Genomic DNA, 25854 nt, shown 5'->3' with positions numbered 1-25854 from the left:
TTTGGGTATTTTCTAAGAATTACTCGTAAATCTCAAATGTGTTGCCACTCTGGGTCAGGTGGGGCTGGAATTAACCACACACTAGCCCAGGGGGGCATAACAAAAGGGAGGAGCTGCTCTAGATTTAAAACAGCTTCATTCATTTCAAATGGCACAACAGCTTTGTAGCAGCTTGACTCCATAAAAATACTATGGCTGACAACAAAGACATTTTAAAAGGGAAGCAACCCAAGTCTTCAGGTCTCAAAAGATTAAAAATAGTCTTTTCTTTTTGCTGACTGGGATCAAAAGGAATTTTTTGCATTGAGAAAGGCTGTAAACTTTGATTCAAGTTCCATGGCTGCTATTTGGATTAAAACTAAATAGATGTAAATTGCCATCTCGGATTTTGTAAGTCAGTAACTATCAACACTTTTCTTCATCCTCAGTTATTAAATCAATCCTGCACTTGTGCTATTCCTTTTAAAATGTTAAATATAAAAAACATTACTGAACAACTCTGAACACCAATTATTGCACGCATTCAGCAATTCCGTAGCCAATGGATTTTAGAGTAAGTTAGCAAAATCAGATGTGGTGGCCCTTTCCCTCGTTAACCCCTACCTACCTCAGCGAACTAATGGTGGTAAAAAAATGTAAATAAATATACAATTTTTTATGATTACTTATTCAATAACAGACCAAGCACCAGTAGAAAATAAGGATATAATGTGTTCATCCCAGGTATGATGATCATTAACATGTTTTTCTATTTTTTGAGCATAGTCTTTTGAGGTCCATGTTTCCTTATAATAGTTATGGCATACATGGCCCCTTTCGAAAGTGGGTTGCAAAATAAATCAAATCTGGTTTTAAAACTCTGATGTGAAAGAAAGTTTACATTTAGGCAGCATATGTTACTACCTCATTATGTCCCAAAATGCTTTTCAGCTAATTAAGTACATTTTGAAGTGTGCTGGTGCAACATAGGGAAAACAAATCTGCATATAGCAAGATCGCACAAGCAGGTATTTAGATATGACTGGATAATCTGTTTTAGCTAAGGTGGTTTAGGGACCAGTGTGTTGGTCATAACACCGGGGAGAACATTTTTAAATAATGGGATCTTTTACATACACTCGAGGAGCTAAGACAGTGCCACAGTTAGACGTCTCATTCAAAAGATGCCACCTCAGACACTCAGACTGTACTGGACTGAGTATCAGCCTAGATTATATGCTCAAATTGATGGAATGGGATGGGAATTCACAATTTTCTGACTTGGATGAGGTACGAGTGCTATCACTGAACTGTTATTGACACCAGGAACACTTTACAGAACAAGTTAAAATCTGAAAATGTGTTGCCTCAGTGATATACAACTGTGTATAAACACGAAATTAAGCAGTTAAGCCCCTGCAATAACTGATGTATGATTAAATTCTTAGCATTTCCACTCAGTTTGCTTTACCATTATTGCCAAGTAATGCCTGTATTCAAAGGGGAGTGGTCCATCCATGCGCAGTATGTAATACTGGGTCCGGAGAAACGATTCTAAATATTGAGGGTGTAACCCCATGATTCGTGTGACGTTGTCAAGGTGTCCTGTGGTGGAGTATTCTTCCAGAAATAGCAAGTTGGCATGGCCATCGACAGGATTATCTTGCGCAATCTATAAAAGGCAACAGTAGCAAAATCATAGAATGATGACAGCACAGAAGGAGAACATTGGGCCCAGTAGGTCCATGACAGCTCTCTGCAAGAGCAATTTTGCTAGTTCCACTCCTCCACCCTTCCCCCACCCCAACCCCAACGAACCTTGGTGCTTAACCAATTCAGTTTTGAAAGATACTATTGAATCTGATGCCATCAACCTCGAAGGCACTGCATTCCAGATCTTAACAATAATAAAAGATAATAAAGATAATAATAACCACCCGCTGAGCAAAAATGAAAATGTTTCCTATGCCTCGACTGATCCTTCCGCCAATCACCGCAAATATTGGTGGTCTCGGATTTTCTTTTCCACCAATGAGAATGATTTCACGCCATCTACTCTTTAATCGTTATTATTGTCACAAGTAGGCTTACATTGACAATGCAATGAAGTTACTGTGAAAAGCCCCGAGTCGCCACATTCCGGTTCCTGTTCGGGTACACAAGACAATTCAGAATGTTCAATCCACCTAACAGCACATCTTTCGGGACTTGTGGGAGGAAACCAGAGCAAATCCATGAAGACATGGGGAGAATGTGCAGACTCCACACAGACAGTGACCCAAGCCGGGAATTGAACCTGGGACTCTGGCGCTGTGAAGCAACAGTGCTAGCCACTGTGCTACCCACTGTAGACCCCTTATGATTTTGAATATCTCTATTAAATCTCTCATTCTTCTCCTTCCAGGAGATTAACACTGACCTCTTCAATCCATCCACAAAATTGAAGTCTCTCATCCCTGGAACCATTTCTCAAATCTTTTTGCACTCTGCGTCCTCCCTGAATTGCAGTGTCAGAATTTCACACAATACTCCGGTCGTGGCCAAACCAGTGCTTTTGTACACTATGCCTTTATTTGTTAAGACCAGAATTCCATATGTCTTTTTAACCAATTTCTCAAGCTATCCTGCAATCTTCAATGACTTATGCACATATACCCCTTGATCTTTCGGTATCCGTTTAAGAATTGTACCTTTAGTTTAGATTACCTCTCCTGGTTTTACAAATATGTATTCATGTGTCCGTCCATTCCACCAGCCTATGTCCCCTTGAAGGCAGTCAACGTTCTCCTAAGTTCACAATATTTCCCACGTTTTGCATCATCTGAAAAATGTTAAATTGTGCCCTGTCCACCCAAGTCATTAAAGATGCATCAAAATATGCAGTAGACCTAGTACTAACCCCAGGTAACTCACTGTATACTGTCCCTCACTAGTCTCCTTTTATTCAATGGATTTAACTTGGCTGGCAAGTCTATTATGTGGCACCTCATCAAAAGTCTTACGATAATCCATGTACATGTCACTTGTCCAAGTGACTGTTACCTCAGCATTCTTGAGTATCCCATCAGGTCCTGGCAACCAGCCTATTGGCAGTCTCTTCTCATCAATTTGCAGCCCATCCAGTATATCAACTATGTCCTCTTTCACTATGATCCCAGAAGCGTCATCTTCCTTAGTAAAGGCAGGCACAAAATACTCATTTATCACCTCAGCCATGCGCTCTACCTCCAATTATAGATTCCCTTTTGTTCCTAATCAGCCCACCCATCCTCTTACTACCTTTTTTCTATGCCTTTAGAAGACTTTTGGATTCCCTCATATGTTACCTGCCAGTCTCTTCTCATACTCTTTGCCTGCCATTTCCTTTTTCATTTCCTCTCTGAACTTCCAATATTCAGTCTGGTTCTCATTTGTCTTACCCACCCAATATCTATCAAAATAATCTGCTTCATCATACTGCGTTTCATCACCTTGGGAATCTGGTTTTGTTTGTCCTACCTTTCCCCTTCACGGAATGCATCTCAACCCTACCCAAACCATGTCCACTTTAAAAGGTAGCCATTGTTCGATTCCCGCTTTGCCTGTCAATCTTTCTTTCCAATTTAGCTGGGGCACGTCCATTCTCAATCCACTGAAACCGTCTCTCTGCCCAATTAGGTATTTTAGATTACTCCTCATTCTTTTCCATAGCCAATCTAAACCTGATGATACAATGATGACGACGGTTTCCAAAATGTTCCCCGACGATACTTTATCTACTTGACATACCTCATTTCCAATAACCAGCTGGGCTGGGAACATGCTGATCAAGAATATTCTCCAGAATACATAAAAATTCTTCAGCCACCATCACCCCCTCCGCCCCCCCATACATTTCATTACACTATCACCCCAGTCTATGTTAGAATAACGTCTCCTATTATTACCCTTTAGCTCCTGCACCATTTCCTTGCAAATTTGCTCCTCTATCTTACCCGCTATTTGGTGGCCTTTGGAATAACGTAGTGTATTGGCAACTCTATTGTTTCTCAACTCTAACCCAACAGATTTTGCCCTGGTCTCGTTTTGCCCCAGCACTTGTATATCCTCCTCAATAATATTGCCATCCTCCCCTTCCTTCCCTTTTCCTTCAATTACTTGCCTGAACACATTGTATCCAAGAATATCCAGGACCCAGTCCTACTCTTGTACGAGATTGTTCTCACTCCACCACAATATCATATTCTCATGTGCCTAACGGCATTGCAGATCACCAACCTGATTTTCCTGCACTGTGCATTTACGACACTTGGGGTGAGATTCTCTCAGACCACGCCGGGCCGGAGAATCGACGGGCCGGCACGAGTCGCGCTACGCTGCCCCGATGCCGGTCTGCCAATGAGCAGAGAATCGGCGCGGGCCGCTCTATGGGTGGGCTTACCCGGCGAGACCTGTGTGCATCCATCCGGGGGGGCAGCCTCAGCTGTGGCCTGGCCCGTGATCGGGGCCTACCGATCGCCGGGCCGGCCTCTCAGGCTGGGGGCCTCTTTGCTCTGCGCTGGCCCCTGTAGCCCTATGCCATGTTGCGTCGGGGTCGGCGCGGAGAAGGGAGACACCGCGCATGCGGCAACCGCGCCAGTCGCACTTCGCATGCGCAGACCCGCAGCGCCCATTTGACGCAGTCAGCTGGAGCAGTGTGGGTCGCTCCAGTGCTGCGCTGGCCCCCTGTAGGGGGTCAGAACTGCTGCTCTCGAGTGCCTGTTGATGCTGTAGTGAAATGCGACGGCGTTTATGACGGCATCAACACTTAGCCTCAGGATCAGAGAATCCCGCCCATGGTTAACCAGAATTACTGCATCCCTTCTTAGTGTCAACCCACTTAATATCTTACTATCCTCTCACTCCAGTGCTATCTGTCTCTCCCAGTCCTTTGCACATCTGGTTTCTCCTTTCTAATCTGCCTGCCAAATTTTAAATCATCCCCAGAAGCACCAGCAAATGGAGGACCATAGGTCCCAATCCGGAGGTCTAACCCATTTGTTCTATCTAGGCCCCACTTTGCCCAAAACCTGTCCAATGTCCCAGGAATCTAAAGCTCTCCTCCTGCATGATCTCTACAGCCACAGATCCAGCAGCACTATCCTCCTGTCTCTAGTACATGACACATTAATCCGGAAACTGCTGCCCTGGTGGTCCTGTTTTGCAATCTCTTTCTGAACAGCCGAAAAGCTGCACGTATGACCACATTCCTCTTTTTAATCTAAATTCTTGGCACCAATATCTACCACTACAGCTGGTTGTTCACACTCATGTTTTGCAGCTGCTCAGTATAATCCTAAACCCTGGCACCAAGGAGGCAACATATTAGCCTGGAATCATAGGATGATGAATTTATCCCTTGATAAATGAATTATAAAATGAAAATTGTTGCACTCTAACATCACTGATCTTGGCTCACCAAAAATACAATTTTTTGCACCGAATCATTAGTGAAACAAGGGGCGCGATCCACCGGCCATGTTGCGCTCTCGTTTGAGCAGTGTGGCCGGTGAAGAGCGCATTCTCAGGCTTCCCAGAATCTGAAACACAGACCAAATGGCGGGTGCCAAAGCCGGTTTCAAACAAACTTCGGAGAACTTACCTGGTGTCCACCGGTCCCCCGAGCGAGGCTGCAGCTGGGTGCCGTTCAGTACTGGTCCACGCAAACGTTGACCAGATGGAATGGCCGGGGGGGGGGGGGGGGGGGGGGGGGAGAAGAGAGTCCCCGGGCCATCGGAGGCCCCTGGGTGGTCAGGGTCAGTGTGTGGTGATGGTGATCCCCTAGCCCTCCCCTGGAACGTGGGCACCATGGCACTGCCCAGCTGGCACCTTGGCGTTGCTACCCTGGCACTGTCATGGTGTCCAGATGGTGGTGCCAGGAGCACTGCCCAGGTGCCAGGGTTGCACTGCCAAGGACTATGGCGCAACGGGGATCATTTCCATGAAAGGAGAGTGGGGTGTGTGTGCGCGTGTAGGACAGGGAAGTAGGGGCCTCTGGGAGGTTTGGGGGGGGGGGGGGGGTGGGGTGTCCTGGAATGGAGGCAGGGTGTCCTGACTTGGGGGGGGGGGGGGTAGTGTTCATTTGTGTGTGTGTGTGGGGGGGGGGGGGGGGGGTAGTGTTCATTTGTGTGTGTGTGTGTGTGGGGGGGGGGGGGGGTGACATCGCCCATGGGTGGGGATGTGGGGAACCCACAAGTTCACTTCGGGGCATCCTTTCAAAATGGTGGCCCAATCTTCAGCTCCCCAGTGCTAAAAAAAAAATTGTAATGGGTGGGATTCTCTGTCCAGCGACCAGAGAATCTTGCCCGAGATCAACGGACTTTGCCATTGTCCGCGTCTCACACGTGGCAGTCTTGCGGGGTGGACGTATCCAGCCATAAGTAAGTGTGGGCTAAACCGGTGAGAAATTCCCCAGGGCCCAATATAGTGACTGCCATTGAATAACGATGGGGAACTCGCCGGCAGAGCTGGCGAGAAACTTCCTGAAAAAATAGTCACAAATTAACTTCAAAATTTTGGGAGAATTAAGCCCAAGATTTTTCTTTTATTAAGGCAAAAGTAGTTATGAAATATTGCTCATCCTACCAAACCAATTTGAGAAACATGCTGCAGTCCATCAAATCTATCTGTCAAGAAAGATCAAATAGCAGATCATCCACATTTCCTCTCCCGGCTTCACCATCATTCACCAGAGATTTTCTAGGCCCAACAAGATTGTTTTTCATAATCACTACTTTTCAGCTATGTGACAACTGAAGTTTGAACATTTTTGCCTTAATTTTCGATCTTGTAATTGGGAATGCAGATAGGGAGAAAATTTGGGTTTTACGTTCACTACTCCAGAAAGAATTTATATGCTGCCATCGTGCTTGTCGGGTGTACAGATGGGCTGGATGAAAGGTCGGCCTTAGTGATCTGCCACTTATCCCTGCTGTGTTAACAAGCAAAACAAAAAGCCCTCCAGCACTGTCCCTTCACACACCCTCACTCACTACACCCCACACTCACAACCCATCTATACCACTGCATGCCATCTCAGGCCCTTCTGCCCTCCTCCCATGGTCTCTCCTATCCTTCTTGCCAACCTAATCCCTTCCACCCATCCCATGTCCCTTCATATCCCAATTCCAATCAATGCCACTTTGCCCACCCCGTGGCCCTTTATACACTTGATGCCAAACTGCACTCCTCCATCCACACCCCTTTCTATCCCCTATTCCAACTTCATGCCAACCCATGCCCCTCATACACCACTATATCCTTACATCCTCCATGCTAAATCACTCAGCACCCGCAATGGACAGACCAATATTTAATCTCAGTATGGGCCCCAAGTATCTGGTGAAGAATTTGCTATTTCTAAAAAACAAAACATTCACTACATTTAAACTGCGTTTAATTCTTTATAAGAAGAAGCATTTATAGTCATTGTCTCATTTCAAAGACTCAGGGCAGCACGGTAGCATTGTGGATAGCACAATTGCTTCACAGCTCCAGGATCCCAGGTTCAATTCCGGCTTGGGTCACTGTCTGTGCGGAGTCTGCACATCCTCCCCGTGTGCGCGTGGGTTTCCTCCAGGTGCTCCAGTTTCCTTCCACAGTCCAAAGATGTGCAGGTGAGGTGGATTGGCCATGATAAATTGCCCTTAGTGTCCAAAATTGCCCTTAGTGTTGGGTGGGGTTACTGGGTTGTGGGGATAGGGTGGAGGTGTTGACCTTGGGTAGGGTGCTCGTTCCAAGAGCCGGTACAGACTCGATGGGCCGAATGGCCTCCTTCTGCACTGTAAATTCTATGATATGCTGTCAGACAAACTGAACCGATTAGATGTGAAATCAGTCATGCATGACTAATCCTGTAATGGTAGCCCTCAGGCTTATAACAGAGAAACAGCATACTGATTTTTTTTCCCCCCTAACATTAATGCAAACAGTTTTTAAAAAAATATTTGAAGGCGGGAGATTTAAAGCCTCGACAGCTTCCTTTGACAGTTCTAATGAGTTTATCCACTTGTTATTCCAATTCTATGTCTATGTTAAACAATCCGAAAGGGCACCTGACTGCTCCCAAAAGGTTTCCCAGGAACATATCCACTTCCCCGGAATTGGGTATCCCACCTCTATAAACTTACGGCAGTAAGATTAGACCTTTTCCTATCAGGTCTAATGTCTACTGCAAGCCATATTTCCCACTCTCTTCATGCAAATGTCCAAAGATTGACCTGCTTCTATTTTCTTCCCCTGCCTCCAGCACAAAAAGAGAGGGGGCCTGGATTCCAGGCTCAGGCCCCCAGTGCCATTTTTTGCAAAGATGGACTGCCTTTCTGTTGCATGAAAATTCAAGCCTTGGTTTGCTTTAACAATTTCCTTCTTTTAAAAAAAAAGAACATTCTAGTTAGAATGTTAATGATACCAAATTCCTAGCTGCTTCATACGACAGGTTATTTTTGCATAAAAATCAAAAAGTTAATTGAATGTTGAGATGCTAAATGGGACAAAGAAATAGGAGATTCGTGGGTACACATTTAAGTTTCTGCAGTATGCCACATAATTTTGTTTATTATAAAATATGTTTAGACCTTTTAATTCACTGAAGATAAAGCTTCAAAGCAAACCAAGTCCAGTGAGAGCAATTTATGGCTACAACACAATCATATCCAGGCTGTGTCATTGATGCAACTACAGCTACCTTAATGTAGTGAAACATCCCAGAATGCTTCACAGGAGCATTATAACACAAGAGTGACACACTAAGCCACATAAAGGAGATATTTGGTCAGATGACCAAACATTTGGTCAAAAGAGGTAGGGCTTAAGAAGGGTCCGAAAGGAGGAAAATGAGGTGGAGGGGGGGGGGGGGAAAGAGGTCTAGGAAGGGAATTCCAGAGCTTGGAACTGATTAGCAATGATGGAGTAATTATAATTAGGAATGCACAAGTGGTCAGAATTGGAGAAGAGCAGGTATCTTTGAGGACTGGAGAGTTGGAGTTAATTTAAAGAGTTGGAGAAGGGCAAGGCCATGGAGGTATTTGAAAACAAGCATGAACATTTTAATATCAATATAGGTGGCTTGACTGGTGTGGTAGTATGCATTAGGGGTCATGTGGGACTGTGAAGCAGTGATGTCATTGGCTGACAGATCCCGGGTCCTGGTTGGCTGTTGACCTCTACCTCCGCCCTGAAGGCGGAGTATAAGAACCTGGAGTTCTCCCCCGCAGGCCAGTCAGCTACTGAACTGCGGGGAACAAGTCACGCTTAATAAAGCCTCATCGACTTCATCTCTATTAGTCTCTCGTGAGTCTTTGTGCGCTACAACTGGCAGCCAATGTAGATCTGCAAGCAAACGGGGATAGGAAAATTGGGCTTGCTGCGAGTTAAGACATGTGGAGGAGATGCTGGCATTGGACTGGGGTGAGCACAGTAAGAAATCTAAAGTCCAACAGGTTTGTTTCGAATCACTAGCTTTCGGAGCACTGCTCTTTCCTCACCAGAGTTAAGACATCGGCAGTAGAGTCTTGGATGACTCTGTAGCCCCTCCCACACATCTGAAATCAGAGGATTTTTGAGTGTACGTGGCACATAACTGGCTTAACCTCTTCTTCCCAAATGACCTATTACTCTAGAATCATCTTGAAAAGTGAACATAAGCTCATTGTATTATTTTCACCACCACCAATAGCCTTTTTATTCAGTTTTCACGGCGTCCTCCAAGTCCAGCATCTGTTCCTCAAAAACATCCTTGACCCCTCTGGGCTGCAAATCATTCTCTCATCTCCAACCTTAATTTCTACTCTAAAGTCCTCAAATCTGTTACCACCTCAACTTCATGCTCATCTTTAGCGTAACTCTAATGCTTTTAACTCTTCAATGAAATTTTGGACACGGCCACAAAACCCAAAATGTCCCTGGTCAATCACAAATGGCATCCTTTGGTTGCGAGCCATAATCTCTATCCTATTTGTAGCCTCATGTGGTTGATCACTATCCTCCTCCAACATCTCTTCGCAGACGTCCCTAGTATGGCTCTACTCTGACCCATCAAATTATGACCAGAGCATCTCCAGCAATGTGTCCCCACACCAAGAATGTCCTAAAAATATTTCCCTGGCATTATTCTTCTTCATCTACATGCTTCACCTTGGAAACATCAGTAGTTGTAGAATAGATCTCTGATATTCAGTCCTCTCTCCATCAGTGCTGTCAAGTGATTCAAGGAACATACAATCTTGGATGAGATGCAATTTTCTCCAGTTAAATAGAGCCCAATATATTTGCCACTGCCACAAACTCCAGGCCCTGGTGCCACCACCCTCCTCCATGATGACAGGCACTGGCTAAACCCGACTGTTTCAAACCTTTGTCCTATTCAACCCAGAGTTGTGTATCCAATTACTCATCCAATCGAAAGATCACTTTCAGATCACTGCCTACTTCCACCCCTAACTCAGTACATTTGCAGCAAATCTCTCACCCAAACTGGCTGAATAGTACAATTCCTCCCCACCCAGTCTCCTAACCACCATCCTCCATAAAGTACAACTCATCCAAAATGCTGCAGCTGTATGCCATCTTGTTCTTAACTCCTGGTCACTCAAAATCCATTATTTGCTGATCAACAAATGCCTCAAATTTTAATTTCTATTCCGGGTGTATAAACCTTTATACACCCTCCTCACCCCTCGTCATATTTGCAACCTCTTTCAGTTTTAAAGCACCACACTCCTTCACCCATTCAAGCACTATTTCTCAGACTTTGACCTATTGTGTTTTTCCTTCCACAGCATCAATACAGTCATGTCTTCAGCTACCTTAGGCCCCCATTCTGAACTTTCCTCTGTAGGCAGCACGGTGGCGCAGTGGGTTAGCCCTGTTGCATCACGGGGCCGAGGTCCCAGGTTCAATCCCGGATCTGGGTCACTGTCAGTGTAGAGTTTGCACATTCTCCCAGTGTTTGCGTGGGTTTCGCCCCAAAGATGTGCAGGATAGGTGGATTGGCCATGCTAAAATTGCCCCTTAATAGGAAAAAATGAATTGGGTACTCTAAATATATTTTTTTTAAATAATTTTTTTTTTCCTCTGCAGCCCTCTGCTCACCACCTCCCAAATATCTGGTCACTTCCCAATAGCTCCTGTTCCTCATTGTTCATTTTCTTTATTCTTCAGAATATACACATGCAAGCATTTTGCCCACCCCACAAGTTATATTGGGTATTTTTGCATTGTTATTATTTACTGATTATATAATTAAAACCTGCCATCTCTCATATCTGTCACGTACTAAACTATTTGTCCCACTCTCATACATATGTCACGTACTAAACTATTTGTCCCACTCTCATACATCTGTCACGTACTAAACTATTTGTCCCACTCATACATCTGTCACGTACTAAACTATTTGTCCCACTCTCATACATCTGTCACGTACTAAACTATTTGTCCCACTCTCATGCATATAAAGTTTATAATTTCAAAAGCCTTGCTTGTCGTTCATAAAAATATCAACTCGCTTAATGTTATTCCTTTAAATATTTCTAGATATGTAAAAAGATTACCTCTTTCTCTGGTATAAAGGCAGTTGGTCCAGTTGTTGTAGGTGGAGGGACTCTCGCATCTTTATCCTGCTGAGAGAAGGAGTTCACCATTTATAGATGCTGAAATATTTTGAAAGCTTGAACAGTGGGCAGTGGTTCCAATTGTTTTGCACTTATTGAGGCAAAACTTTTCAATGATTAAAATAGGTTTCCAAATTCCAGAATAAAGTGTTTCTCTTCTTCTCCAAAAAGGAGGATTATTTGCAGGAATGATTGCTACAAAGACTATTATTCACATCTTATCTTTTACTAAGCCTCACTTCTCCATCACCTTATTCTCATCAGGCACCGCTCAGTACTCAATTACTTAATGTATGGATTCCAAATCGACTTTCAGGTCCATATATTCTTCCACTATAGAACCCGTTCTAGGCCTACATTCCAGATCATCCCACCTGATCGACCAACTTTTCATTCTGCTCGACCAAAATTATCAACCATTAAGTTTCTGGACTCTAGAACTCCTTTTTTTAAATCCACTTTTGTGCATCCACCAAACCTTAGTGTAGGTTACCTCTTCTAATTCCTCCCTTTCGTCTCTTGCCATGTCTTTACAAAACATAATGAGTAATTTTGTACATTAAAACTACTATATAAATGAAAGTTGTATTACCCATTTACCACCGACTCTAGACTGCACTCCCTCAGCGTATGCAAGCTTCAACAACAACCTTCATCATTTGCAAGAAGGGATAACATTGGTTTTTCAACAGTTTCTTCAGTGCCTTGATAATCTGAGCAACATCTAAAATCTGTACATTTTAGTGGCTTACCCCTTAAGAAACAGATTTTCACACATACTTTGACATTTATTAACCACTAAATTTTCTTCAATACTCCTCAAGTGCCTCGAATTAACTGAATTTTCCCTTCATTTCTGACATGTCCTTAAAGCATGAAAGAAATATGTAAATCAAACTTTATTCTCTTTTGGTCATTTACAAATTACCTTTACTGAACCACATTGTCGTGTTGGGTGTTCCGCTATACAAACGAACCAACACAATTGTAGATGGTACAACTCGGTTTTATTATTCTGGATAACAACAACTGTTAACTTCTGGCTGTGGTTCGTACTTTACCCATTAACCTGTGGACCCAGCCCTAGCACTATCTTAGAGAGGCACTCAGCACATGGTGTATGTCTGAGTGGCACGCTGTGAGCTCTGTGCTCTGCGCTATCTCCTGGTGGAATGAGCGGGAACTGTGGTGTTCCCTGTTTTATAGTGCGTGCGCTCTCACTGGTGATTGGTTGTGATGTTGCGCGTCTGTTGATTGGTCCGTCGATCTGTCCATCAGTGTGTGTGTGTGTGTGATTGCACCATATGTTAATGTGGATATCATGACACATTATGGCCACAAGTCACCCGATATCTGCAATTGTAAAGGGACCACCCTTTTGTGAGGGCCACAAAGAATCCAGCATGAGATTGTAGAGTCGAAAATAAATTTACATATATACAACAGCAGCAGTTCTCCTCCACTGATCTCCCCTGTCTAGCTGGTTCCACATTGGCCAACTCTATTTATGCAGGTGACTCTGCTAATGATTTCTCTGCCCTGCTCATTGGATGAGCTCATACTCAGAGGATTGTGGGATTGGCAATAGCCCCTAGCCAATAGTAATCAGGCAGGTTACAACACACCCCCAAGGAATTGTATGGATTGCACTGGAGACATGCCCTGACATGTTGCTCATGGAATCTCACACCTGGGACTGTCAACGCCAATTTCAAAAAGTAAATACTGAAAGTAAATGGATGTCATTTCCATCTTTATAAGCTTACTCCTCCTTTGGAGTCCAAGGATCGATCAAGACTATAGCTACCATGAACAGGGTCATCAATATGCACAACTATCAAAAAGGCTAATGGCGGGGTCATTATAAGCCACCAAACAAAAAACAGATCAGTCATGATATGCAGACATGCAGATAATGATATACAGACAGGCAGCTGATGAACACAGGGAACAGGACATGACCAATGAGCAGGCAGGACACTCGGGTGATATCTCACTATAAAAGGCATGAGGCACTCACACTCCACCTCTTTCCACTGATGAACATCTACAGAGTGAGTCAGGGTGTATGTACAGTATCACACCTCCAGCACGTGGCTAAGAGCTAGTCTGGTTCAGTCAGACAGAGCAACCACACTTAGGTTAGCAGAGAGTCGAACTCAGAGAACTGTGCTAACTGTGCTACTGGTTCAATAAATCAGATTGAACTAACTTCAAGGTCTGGAGTATCTTTTGGTTAAAGCTGCATCCAGTTGCAGCCTGTGTTATCCCAGAGAACATGACACATCAAATATCCCTTTATGAAAGTATTGTGGAGGAAGGACTCACAGTTGAGAACTCAGAAATAAATCCTATCTGCTGATTTATATTCAAACCGCAAGCGTCTAACAGTAGGTCAATAGGCCGACCAAATAGCCTGCAATAAACTGTCCTAAGACATTGGGCACCCTTTTGTCAAGCAGCAAAGCCTCGGAGTATCAACCTCATCTCACTGCGGCACAATCGTCTTAAAATAAATCTTTGCATGTGCATGAATGTCTGTACACCAAAATGACCACATTCACTGGGATTCATAAATAAATAAATAATTTATGATTGCAACCTGTTGTTGCTGCTCTAAAGTCACTGCGCTTCTGCATTCTTTTTGTGATTGGGGAGGCACAATAGGACAGTGGTTAGCACGGTTGCTTCACAGCACCAAGACCCGGGTTCAAATCCCGCTTGGGTCACGGTCTGTGCGGCGTCTGCATGTTCTCCCAGTGTCTGCGTGGGTTTCCTCCGGGTGCTCCGGTTTCCTCCCATAAGTCCCAAACGATGTGTTGTTAGGTGATTTGGACATTCTGGATTCTCCCTCGGTGTACCCGAACAGGCGCTGGATTGGCAACTGGAGGCTTTTAACAGTATCATTGCAGTGTTAATGTAAGCCTACTTGTGACAATAATAAAGGTTATTAAAAATCATCCGACTCCAATAGGTTTTCTTCATAGATCCCCCACACATTAAAATCACCTATGTACTCTCATTTAATCATGAGTGTTTGAGAAGTGCCATGCTGAATAACCAGTGTTTCAACAAAGCTCCTCATGAAAAACATTTAAGTCAACTGAGTTACTAGGACATTTCTAAGAATTACAGATAAGTAGCATCACTTTGAACTCATTACTGCTGTGGAAATTTTGTATTGTGACATCATTCTGATGCAAATACTAAAACAAAGTACTGCACAGGAACAGGAAGTTCACAAATTCTATAATTTAATCATAATTAGCAAATAAATAGGTAACGGCCATCTTACCAAGATATATTATCCAAAGATGAAGACCTGCTCAGGGATTAGAAACAGTATGACTAAAACCCATTTGATCCAGAAAATAAAGTTTTGACCCTCTTATCCTGTGCAACGAGATTTAAGAGAGTTAGTATAAATAAAAAGTAATATTACGGTCTATGTGATAAAGACACAAAGCTCAGTTTAAATCAGAGCTGTAGTTGCAGCGTATTCTCAACTATGGGGACCTCATTTCTTCAGGTGAATATGAAATGGAGCCATTCTAATCGCAGGACGTCTTCGCCAAAACTCAATCGCTGCACTGTACATTCGGTATTTTGCATACTGAAGACAAATGTGGGAGCACATGGCAACTTTGATCAGTAGGAATGCAGGCTTCCATATCTACTCACTGAGTTGTTGAAACACAAATCTAAGACTTTACTGTAGTTTACGGTCATTAATACAATATTATTACATCTGGCAGTTACGTATTGCTGATCAGAAAATCTAGCTTGCTCACACAAGTCGTAAAGAACAGAGACTCATTCACTTCATTATAAAACCAGAAAGGCCCTGATTAGAGGGCCTTGATTCTCCTGTGACAAGTATGGAAGGGAAAGGCTGCACTGTATGATTGGCCTATTCTCTTTACATTTGTTTTCTTTGGAACACAGCTCGTGATGAGAGTGAAGGGATTTTCCTCTGCTTGTAATTGTTGTGTGGAAGGTTTATAAGATGGGAATCTCTCCAAGCGATAAAGGCACAAAGCAATATTGCTTGTTCAAATTTGCACTATTGTGTAACCTTGTTTCATTTCTATAGAACTTTCCCAATTTCCCTGGAAAAAACAAGAATAAATTATGCTTACGTCATATTAAAAGTAAACAAAATCATTACAGATGAGCGGCACGGTAGCACAGTGGTTAGCGCTGTTGCATCACAGCTCCAAGGTCCCAGGTTAGATTCCTGGCTTGGGTCACTGTCTGTGCGGAGTCTGCACGTTCTTCCAGTGTCTGCGTGGGTTTCCTCCGGGTGCTCCGGTTTCCTCCCACAAGTCCCAAAAGACGTGCTGTTAGGTAATTTGGACATTCTGAATTCTCTCGCCGTGTACCTGAACAGATGCTGGAGTGTGGCAACTATGGGCTTTTCACAGTAACTTCATTGCAGTGGTAATGTAAGCATATTTGTGATAATAAAGGTTATTATAATAGAAGGTTGAAAAAATAAGGGTGAAATCTAAAGGCCGCACCGCACCCAACTTGTGATGCGACGTGGCCGGCAAATCTCAAGAGACCGCATGCGAGATTTACCCAGCTCATCAGGCCTCAAGATCTAATGGGATCTCGCAAGATTCGCGATCTGGATCCCACCCACAATGAGCAGGACCTAAATTGCATAATTAAGTGTGCAGTTAGGCATATTTGAATCTGCACTCGCCGGATCTAACCTGTGTTTGGGATTGAATCCCTCACTGAGGAGGCCCCAGCCGGGCACGGTTTAACACTGGTCTCCACAAACTGAGATCAGACAGAACGACACTGGAGGAGGTCTCCCAGACGATCAGAGGCTCCCGGGTGGTGGGAGCACCCTGGTACCAGTACACCTGGGGACCTCGGCAGGGTGCCTAAGTGGGACTGCCAGGGTTGCAGGAACACTGCATGGTGGCATATTGCCTGGGGATCTGGTCCGGGGTACCCTCAGGGGGTGTGGGGGGGTTGGTCGAGGACTCCCCAACAAGGAAATTGGGGTGTTGGGAGGTTCTGGATGATCGAAAAATCGGGGCACCATTGCCTGCATTGGTGAGTGGAGATCCTCTGTGCAGGAAATGAAACTTAGTGTGGCCTCGGTGGGACGTTCCTTGCTGAGGCCCAGAAATGAAGCAGAGTCCCATTTAAATGCAGGGTTTCTCGGGAGTGCTACAAGCGCTGAGAAGCACCCGGTTAAATGCACTTGACATAGGCCACTGTTTCATTACCGTTCATGCCCAAAACCAAACAAGGAATTGAGAAAATAGTTTGCATTTATACAGCAGATCCTAGAGACAACAATGCTTTACTGAAAGAAATCAAACGACGCAAGTAGGATAGAAATGGATATGGAGAGCAGAAGGCCCAAGGCAAAAACATTTTTTTCCCCCAAAAGCGCTTCATACAGAACATGGGCATATTTGTTATCCATTCCTAATTGTCAATTAGGTGGTGGCGAGCTGCCTAATTCAATAATAATAATAATAATATTTACTCGCGTCACAATAGGCTTAACATGGTCATGCGAGAGTGCCTTTAAGAACTGGATGTTTAAGCAATGTACCTTTAAGAAAACAGTGATGTCATAGAGTGGGTGGAGCTCAGCTCAGTTCAGCCATTTTGCAGGGTAGTTTTGCCGTTTGAAAAGTGCCTGGCTGGTTTTGCTGAGAGCAGTTTAAAAGTAGAAAGCCAGTTTAAGACAGCAGCTTGAGAAGTTCTGTTTTGCTGTGCTCTGCTTGAAGGGAGAAAGCCAGGTTTGAGAAAGCAGCGTGTCTGTCTGTGTCCAGAGAGCTGCAAGAAGAAAGGAAGGTGCTGGAGCTGAAATCAACCAAGCTAATATATCTCTGCCATTCTACAGAAAATGTATATATCCTTTAACCTGATGTGATTCTGTTTAAAGGTGTTAAGTCTCTTGGAAGTTTGAAGGAACATTTTAAGGAGTTATTTACTGTTGCAATATTTTTTTAATTATCTTTTAAGTAAGGGGTGTTAAGAGATGCAATGTTTATTTAAGATGTCAAGTGGAGTTCATGGAATAAACAGTGTTTTGTGTTTAAAAACCCACGTGTCCATAATTGTAATTCCACATCTAGGGAAAAGGCCCGCATGCTAGGAAAAGCAGCAAATCCATTAAAGGGTGAGGTTGGTTAAACTCCATGAGACATTTTGGGGTTCTGAAAACACCTCGCACATAACAATTGGGGGCTCGAGGGGGATAAAAGTTTATCGATTGGATTGGCTTTTGTGAACTTAAAGACAGTGAAGGATTGTTGCTTTTCCGGTGTGGTATTTTAGTTTAAGTGGGGAGTGTGTTGTGAACAATGGCTCTTTAAGAGGCTCATAACTTTTTGGGGGTGGTGAATGTTACACGTAGTACTTTACGGACAGAAACGAAACGCAGACTGTAAGATTTGGCAAGAACATTTCAGTTAACATTACCTGACAAAATGCGAAAAGATGAGGTAATTATGGCGGTGGTGAAGCATTTAAAGTTGCCTGAGATAGAGTTTGACTCATTGGAAATGGCAAAAATTCAGTTGCAAATTAAACAAATGGAACATCAGAAAGAATTAAAGCGGCTGGAATACGAGAGTGAGAGAGGGGAAAAGAGAAAGAGAGAGAGAGAGAGAGAGAGAGAGGAAAAAGAAAAGAGAGATGAAAGGAGAAAAGAAAGAATAGCCCTAGCAGAACAAAAAGAAAAAGGGTGATACAGATCAGGGAAAAAGATAAAGAGAGGGAGTTTGAACTTCAGAAAATGGCCATGAAACATGATAATCAGTTAAAATTGGCAGACATAAAGGGAAACGTACAGTTGGATGATAGTGATGAGGATAGTGAGAAAGAGCGTCATTGTCGAAGGCTTGGTGGAAATCTATTTAAATATGTCCAAGCATTGCCAAGGTTTGACGAGAAGGAAGTGGAAGCCTTTTTGATTTCATTTGAGAAGGTAGCTAAACAAATGAAATGGCCACAGGACATGTGGGTATTACTGATTCAAACAAAGCTGGTAGGTAGAGCTAGTGAAGTGTTTGCATCACTACCGGAGGAGGTATCTAGAATGTATGAGGAGGTGAAGAAATCCATCTTAAAGTGCATATGAGCTAGTGCCTGAAGCTTACAGACAAAGGTTTAGAAATTTAAGGAAAGAATTTGGTCAAACTTACATGGAGTTTGAAAGGATCAAACAGAGTAATTTTGATAGGTGGATAAGGGCTTTGAAAATAGACCAAACGTTATGAAGCTCAGAGAAATTATGCTTTTGGAGGAGTTTTAAAATTCAATTCCTGATGAAGTGAGAACTCATGTGGAAGAACAGAGGGTTAAAACTGCGAGATTAGCAGCGGAAATGGCAGATGATTATGCATTAGTTCATACATCAAAAATTGGTTTCCGACATCAGTTTCAGCCTGTGAGGGATAGAAACTGGGGACATGGGAAATACTCAAGTGGTAAAGGTAAAGGTGATCTGATGAGAGACAATAAAGAGAGTGTACCTCAGATTAAAAAAGAAATCCAGGAGGGTGGAAAAGAAATGAAAAGTTTCAGAGGTTTTCACTGTAATAAACTAGGCCATGTAAAGTCAGTGTTGGTGGTTGAAGAAAAACTGAGAAGGCTGATGTGGTGAAACAGGAAAGCCCAAGGGAAGCGAAGGAGGTGCAAACGATTGTACAGCCTGTTCAAGAAGTAATTGTTAAGAAGGTGCCAGATATCTTCAAAGAATTTACTTGTGTGGGTAAAGTTTACTCATGTGTATCAAGAGGAGTAGGTAAAGAAGTTACAATTTTAAGAGATACAGGGGCTAGTCAATCTTTAATGGTAAGAGATGAGGAATTATATAGTTTGGGAAGAATGTTGCCAGAAAAGGTGGTGATGTGTGGAATTCAGGGTGAGAGGAATAGCGTTCCATTATACAAGACACGGTTGGAAAGTCCAGTGAAGAGTGGTGAAGTGGTAGTAGGAGTAATAGAGAAACTATCTTGTCCAGGAATACAGTTTATCTTGGGCAATGATATAGCTGGATTGCAGGTGGGAGTGATGCTTACTGTGGTTGATAAGCCAATGGAAAATCAGTCAACTGAAGTGTTGAAGGACGAATATCCTGGGATTTTTCCGGATTGTGTAGTGACAAGGTCGCAAAGTCACAGGTTAAGAGAAGAGGAGAAATCAAAGAGTGAAGATGAAGTTGAAGTGCAATTATCAGAAACGATTTTTGATCAGATGGTTGAAAAAGAACAAGAACAGGTGGAGGTGAGGCGGATATTTTTAGTTCAGGAAAATTGGCGGAGTTACAACAGAAAGATGTAGAAATAAAACAGATATATCAGAAAGCATATACGAAAGAGGAATCTGAGAGTATACCAGAGTGTTATTACCGTAAAAATGTCTTGATGGGAAAATGGAGACCTGTACATGTGCAGACGGATGAAAAGTGGGCAAAGTTCATCAAGTAGTATTGCCAGTAGGGTATAGAAAGGTGTTGAGAGTTGCACATGAGGTACCAGTGGGAGGTCATTTGGGAATAAGGAAAACTCAAGCTAAAATCCAGAAACATTTTTATTGGCCTGGACTACATAAAGATGTAGTTAAATTTTGTCAATCATGTCACACATGTCAAGTGATAGGGAAACTTCAAGCAGTGATAAAACCAGCGCCCTTAATACCCATTCCAGCATTTGAGGAAACTTTTACAAGGGTCCTAATTGATTGCGTAGGACCGGTTCCGAAAACAAAAAGTGGGAATCAATATCTTTTGACAATAATGGATGTGTCTACTAGGTTTCCAGATGCCATTCCAGTATGTAATATTACAGCTAAAAAGATTGTGGAGGAGTTACATAAATTCTTTACTTGATATGGACTATCCACAGCAATACAATCTGATCAAGGATCAAATTTTACCTCAAGGTTATTCAAAGAAGTTATGGATAATTTAAGAATAAAACCATTTAAATCAACTGCGTACCATCCAGAATCGCAGGGAGCGTTAGAAAGGTGGCATCAGACATTAAAGACAATGTTGAGGGCTTATTGTCACAATTATCCAGAGGATTGGGATAAAGGAATTCCATTTGTACTGTTTGCAATTAGGGATGCACCTAATGAGTCTACCAAATTTAGTCCTTTTGAACTAATTTTTGGTCATGAGGTAAGATGACCACTTAAATTGATTAGGAAAAATTGGTGAGTGAGAAATCGGAAATTACACTATTGGACTACGTGCCAAATTTTAGGGAACGGTTAAATAGAGGTGAATTGGCGAGACAACATTTGAAAGTTGCACAAAATGTGATGAAACGGGTAGCGGACAAGAAATCCAAAGTTCGTAGTTTTGCCAGTGGGGATAAAGTTTTAGTGTTGTTACCAGTGGTAGGGGAGCCTTTAAAAGCCAGGTTTTGTGGACCGTATCAGGTTGAAAGGAAATTAAGTGAGGTGAATTATGTGGTAAAAAACACCAGATAGAAGGAAGACTCACCGAGTGTCATGCGAATATGCTTTAAAGGTACTTTGAAAGGGAAGGAGAGAAAAAGGAGGTTTTAATGATTCTAACTCAAAGTGACTAACCAAAGTGACGGTGAATTTGACATACCTCAAATTAAATTGGAAAATGAGGATGTTCTTAAAAATTGGGATGAATTGTTAAGCTACCTTCCAGAGGAAAAACAAACTGAGCTGAAAGAGTTATTGATATCACATGGGCAAGTTTGTAGAGATAAATTGGGAAGTACTAAAATGGCTATATATGATGTAGATGTGGGAAATGTTGTTCCTATCAAACAACATCCATATAGACTTAATCCTTTAAAATTGGCACAGGTTAACAGAGAGATTGAGAGCATGCTGAAGAATGGCATAATTGAAGTGGGTTATAGCCAATGGAGCTTACCCATAGTGATGGTACCTAAACCAGACGGTACCCAAAGGTTGTGTGTGGACTATAGAAAGGTGAATGCAGTTACAAGAATGGACTCTTTTCCTGTCCCAGCATTGAAGGATTGCCTGGAGAAAGTGGGACAATCTGCTCTTATTTCCAACTTCCAGACATGGAAAGAGCATTTAAAATATTGTATGGAGTTCTTCGATCGACTTCAGGAGGCGGGTTTGGTGATGAACCTAGCCGAAAGTGAATTTGGAGAAGCCCAAATCACTTTCCTTGAGGAGTTTCCGATACCCTCAAGACGAAGGGAGGCAATGCAATCTCTTAACATGAATGAATTTGATCGAACAGTTGTGCGAAGGTTGTGGCGTGATTACTCCACTGATGGAATTGCTGAAGAAACGTAAAAAAATTCAATGGACAGTGAACTTTCAACAGGCATTTGACTGCCTGAAAGCTGTGATGACCAATGCTCCTGTATTGGAGAATTGCAAGGGGCTCTGTGGTCAGATTGAACTAAAATATCTGATTCTAAAGAGAAATGCCGAGGAGTAGAGGAATGGATGGATCGTGCAGAGACTTTGTTCAAAGAGACTGTCAATCGAGAAGGATTTCGGTTGGAGTAAGAACAACAAAGAAAAAGGACTTTATTATTTTACCTGTTTGCATGTGGGGTTTTTTTTTTAATGAAAAGGTATATTTACTGTGTACATTTCTTAGTGGATGGTGCAAAAGTGAAAAATGAAACCATCTTGAAGTTGATGGGGTTTTTTTCTTGGGGGAGGAGTCATCTGAGAATGCCTTTAAGAACTGGATGTTTAAGCAATGTACCTTAAGAAAACAATGATGTCAGAGTGGGTAGAGCTCAGCTCAGTTCAGCCATTTTGCAGGGTGGTTTTGCAATTTGAAAAGTGCCTGGCTGGTTGCTGAGAGCAGCTAAAAAGTGCCTGGCTGGTTTTGCGGAGAGCGGTTTAACAGTAGAAAGCCAGTTTGAGACAGCAGCTTGAGAAGTTCTGTTTTGCTGTGATCTGCTTGAAGGGAGGAAGCCAGGTTTGAGAAAGCAGCGTAGGTGTGTGTGTGTGTGTCTCCAGAGAGCTGCAAGAAGAAAGGAAGGTGCTGGAGCTGAAATCAACCAAGTTAATATATCTCTGCCATTCTACAGAAAATATATATATATCCTTTAACCTGGTGTGATTCGGTTTAAAGGTGTTAAGTCTCTTGGAAGTTTGAAAGAACATTTTAAGGAGTTAATTACTGTTGCATTATTTTCTGAGTTATCTTTGAAGTAAAGGGTGTTAAGAGATCCAATGTTTATTTAAGATGGTAAGTTGAGTTCATGGAATAAACAGTGTTTTGTGTTTAAAAACCCACGTGTCCATAATTGTAATTCCACACCTAGGGAAAAAGCCATGTGCTAGGAAAAGCAACAAATCCATTAAAGGGACAGGTTGGTTGAACTCCATGATACATTTTGGGGTTCTGAAAACGCCTCGCCCATAACAATTGCAATGAAGTTGATGTGAAAATACCTTAGTCGCTACAGTCCAGCGCCTGTTCAGGTACACAGGGAGAATTCAGAATGTCCAATTCACCCAACAAGCACATCTTTCGGGACTTGTGGGATGAAGCCAGAGCACCCGGAGGAGACAGGAAGAACGTGCAGACTCTGCACAGACAGTGACCCAAATGGGAATCGAACCTGGGACCCTGGCGCTGTGAAGCAACAGTGTTAACCACTGTGCTACCGTGCCACACGCTAACCGCTGAAGGCCATGTGATGTAGGTGTACCAACAAGTGCTGTTAGGGAGGGAGTCCAGAATTTTGATCCAGCAACGGTGAATAAATGGTGTAGCTCCAAGTCAGGATGGTGTGCACTTGAGGGAAACTTGCAGGTAGTGGTGTCCCAATGCATCTGTTGCTCTTGCCCTTCTAGGTGGCTGGAAGGTGTTGTCAAAGAAATCTTGACAAATTACTTCAGTGCAGCTTTTATACACTGCTACCACTGTCAAGGTGGAGAAAGTGGATGTTTAAGGTGGTGGATGGGGTGCCTAACGTGGACTACTTTGCCCTGTTGTGCTTTAGAGTATTTTTGCACTCATCCAGGCAAGTAGCGGGTATTCCATCACACTCCTGACTTGTGCCTTGCAGATGGTGGGCAGGAATTTGGGGATCAGGAGGAGAGTTACACACTGCAGAATTTCCAGCCTCTGTGCTCTTATAGCCACAGTATTTATATGGCTCGTTCAGTTCAGATTCTGGTTAATGGTAATCCCCAGATGTTGATTTTGTGGTTCCGGCGATGGTAATGCTGTTGATCATCAACAGGTGGTGGTTAGATTCTCTCGTTGTAAATATTACTGCCTGGCACTTAATTTGGAAAATAATATTCTATTCACCAGCCCAATCCTGAATATGTTCCAGATCTTGCTGCACATGCACAAGGACTTCTTCTGTATCTCCGAATTGACTGGTACTGAACATCACAAATATCCCCGCTTCTGACCATACAATGGGGGGGGGGGGGGGGTCACTGATGAAGCAGCTTAAGATGACCAGGCCTAGATCGCTAACATAGAAAATAGGAGGAGGCCATTCAACCCTTTGAGCCTGCTCCATCATTAATTAGGATAGTGACTGACTCAACTCAATAATCTAATCCTACCTTCACCCCCATATCCCTTGATCTCCTTCACCCTATGTGCGATATCTAACTGCTTCTTGAAAACATACAATGTTTTGGCCTCAACTACTTCCTGTGGTAACTAATTCCACAGGCTGACCACTCTCTTGGGTGAATAAATGTTTCCTTATCTCTGTCCTAAATGGTCTACCCAGTGTCATGTTCTGTAGACTGGCCGAAGTGAAAGATGAACTACAGAACATATAGTTTAAATAATTTATTATGGAACAACTGCGTGATAAAATAACTAGGATAAATAAAATAATAAACTTCTAATACTAATTAGCTATTGTAGAGCTACTGCAAAATACATCTATCCTCCAGCACGGCCTACTCCCCAACTCCCAGATTACAGGGTCATGTGGCGGGTTTACACTGGCCGGAGGTGAACATTTATGTACAAACTTGCTTTACGCATATCATCACACCCCGTATCCTCAGACTGTGCCCCTAACCCAAGGAATTCCTGCAGTGGTGCACTGAGAATTAGATAATTGATCTCCAATAACCACAACCACCTTCCTTTGCGCCAGGTATGACTCAATTCAAAAGAGTTTTCCCCAATTCCTATCGGCTTCCAATTTTGGTCAAATGCTGCCTTAATGCCAAGGGCAGTCATTCTCACCTGGCAACAAATGTTAGTGCTGCTGCCTCACAGCTCCAGGTCCCAGGTTCAATTCCAGCCTCTGACTGTGGAATTAGCACTTTCTTCCAGTGTCTGCGTGGGTTTCCTCCAGGTGCTCTGGTTTCCTCCCACAGTCCAAAGATGTGCAGGTTAGATGGATTGGCCATGCTAAATTGCCCCTTAGCATCCAAAAGGTTAGGTGGGGTTACAGGGATGGGGTGGAGGTGTGGGCGTAGGTGAGATGCTCTGGCCAAGGGCCAGTGCAGACTTGATGGGCCAAATGGCCTCCTTCCGCACTGTAAATTCTATGAAATCACCTCATCTCTGAAGTTTCCACTATTTTGTCCATGCTTGAATCAAGGCCGTAATGAGGTCAGGAGCGGAGTGTCAGTGAGAAGTGCCGCTGTCGGCAACACCTTCCATCATTTGGCTAATGATCAAGAGTGGACTGATGGGGCAGTAACTGGCCAGGTTGGATTTGACCTGCTTTTTCTGGATAAGTGCTTTGCAATATTCTGATATCTTGAAAAGGTGTTACAGTCTTTCATTTTGAAAGCAGATGATAAAAGAGAGATAAAGCAGTTAGAGGGGGAAAGCTTAAGATGTAGCAGCCATCTAAGTGGAGAAGAGAAGTTAACTGGAGGGGTGTATGCTAGTATTGCTCGGGGTAATCAAGAGGTGGATAGTGCAAATAATTTGAAGAGAAGGTCAAATTTTTTTTTTTTTTTTTTTTTTTTTTTTAAATGATTACAAAATACGGGAACATTTAAAGTTTACAGCCTAGCAACTAAATCTTTTACTGCTGTCTAATTGCTCAACGTTGATGTGCTTACTGTGTCCTTGGCTATTGGCGCTTTTACATACATACACAAATTGTTGCCGAGACGGATTGCTAAATAATCATTAGGCTATTTCTGGACCTTTGTAACAGAATAATGTTCTGAGCATCGTAAGCAGGTTCAGAAATATTGGGTGGAATCTTCAAGTCCCACCAGCAGCAGGCAGCATGGTGGGCAAGTGAACTTAATTTGGCAGGAGGCCAAAAAT

At 43.0% G+C, this 25854-nt stretch overlaps 1 protein-coding gene across 3 annotated transcripts in view; it reads right to left on the bottom strand.

Annotated features, from left to right (window-relative positions):
• LOC140391672 (sestrin-3-like) overlaps positions 1-25854 on the bottom strand; it is a 111341-nt gene that overhangs the window by 44567 nt on the left and 40920 nt on the right. Inside the window, exons 2-3 of one of the 3 annotated variants that reach the window (XM_072476401.1) lie at positions 11550-11618; positions 1451-1651 (exon numbers count right to left, since the gene is read on the bottom strand). In XM_072476401.1, coding sequence (XP_072332502.1) covers positions 1451-1651; positions 11550-11618 — 270 coding nt within the window. The remainder of the gene's footprint in view (positions 1-1450; positions 1652-11549; positions 11619-25854) is intronic. The other 2 variants (XM_072476402.1, XM_072476403.1) reach the window with 2 other exon arrangements.

The sequence above is a fragment of the Scyliorhinus torazame genome, chromosome 15 (assembly GCF_047496885.1).
Source record: "Scyliorhinus torazame isolate Kashiwa2021f chromosome 15, sScyTor2.1, whole genome shotgun sequence".
In the NCBI taxonomy this organism is placed as follows: Eukaryota; Metazoa; Chordata; class Chondrichthyes; order Carcharhiniformes; family Scyliorhinidae; genus Scyliorhinus; species Scyliorhinus torazame.
The sequence above is the reverse complement of the archived record's forward strand: the minus strand, read 5'-3'. Positions and strand labels throughout refer to the sequence as shown.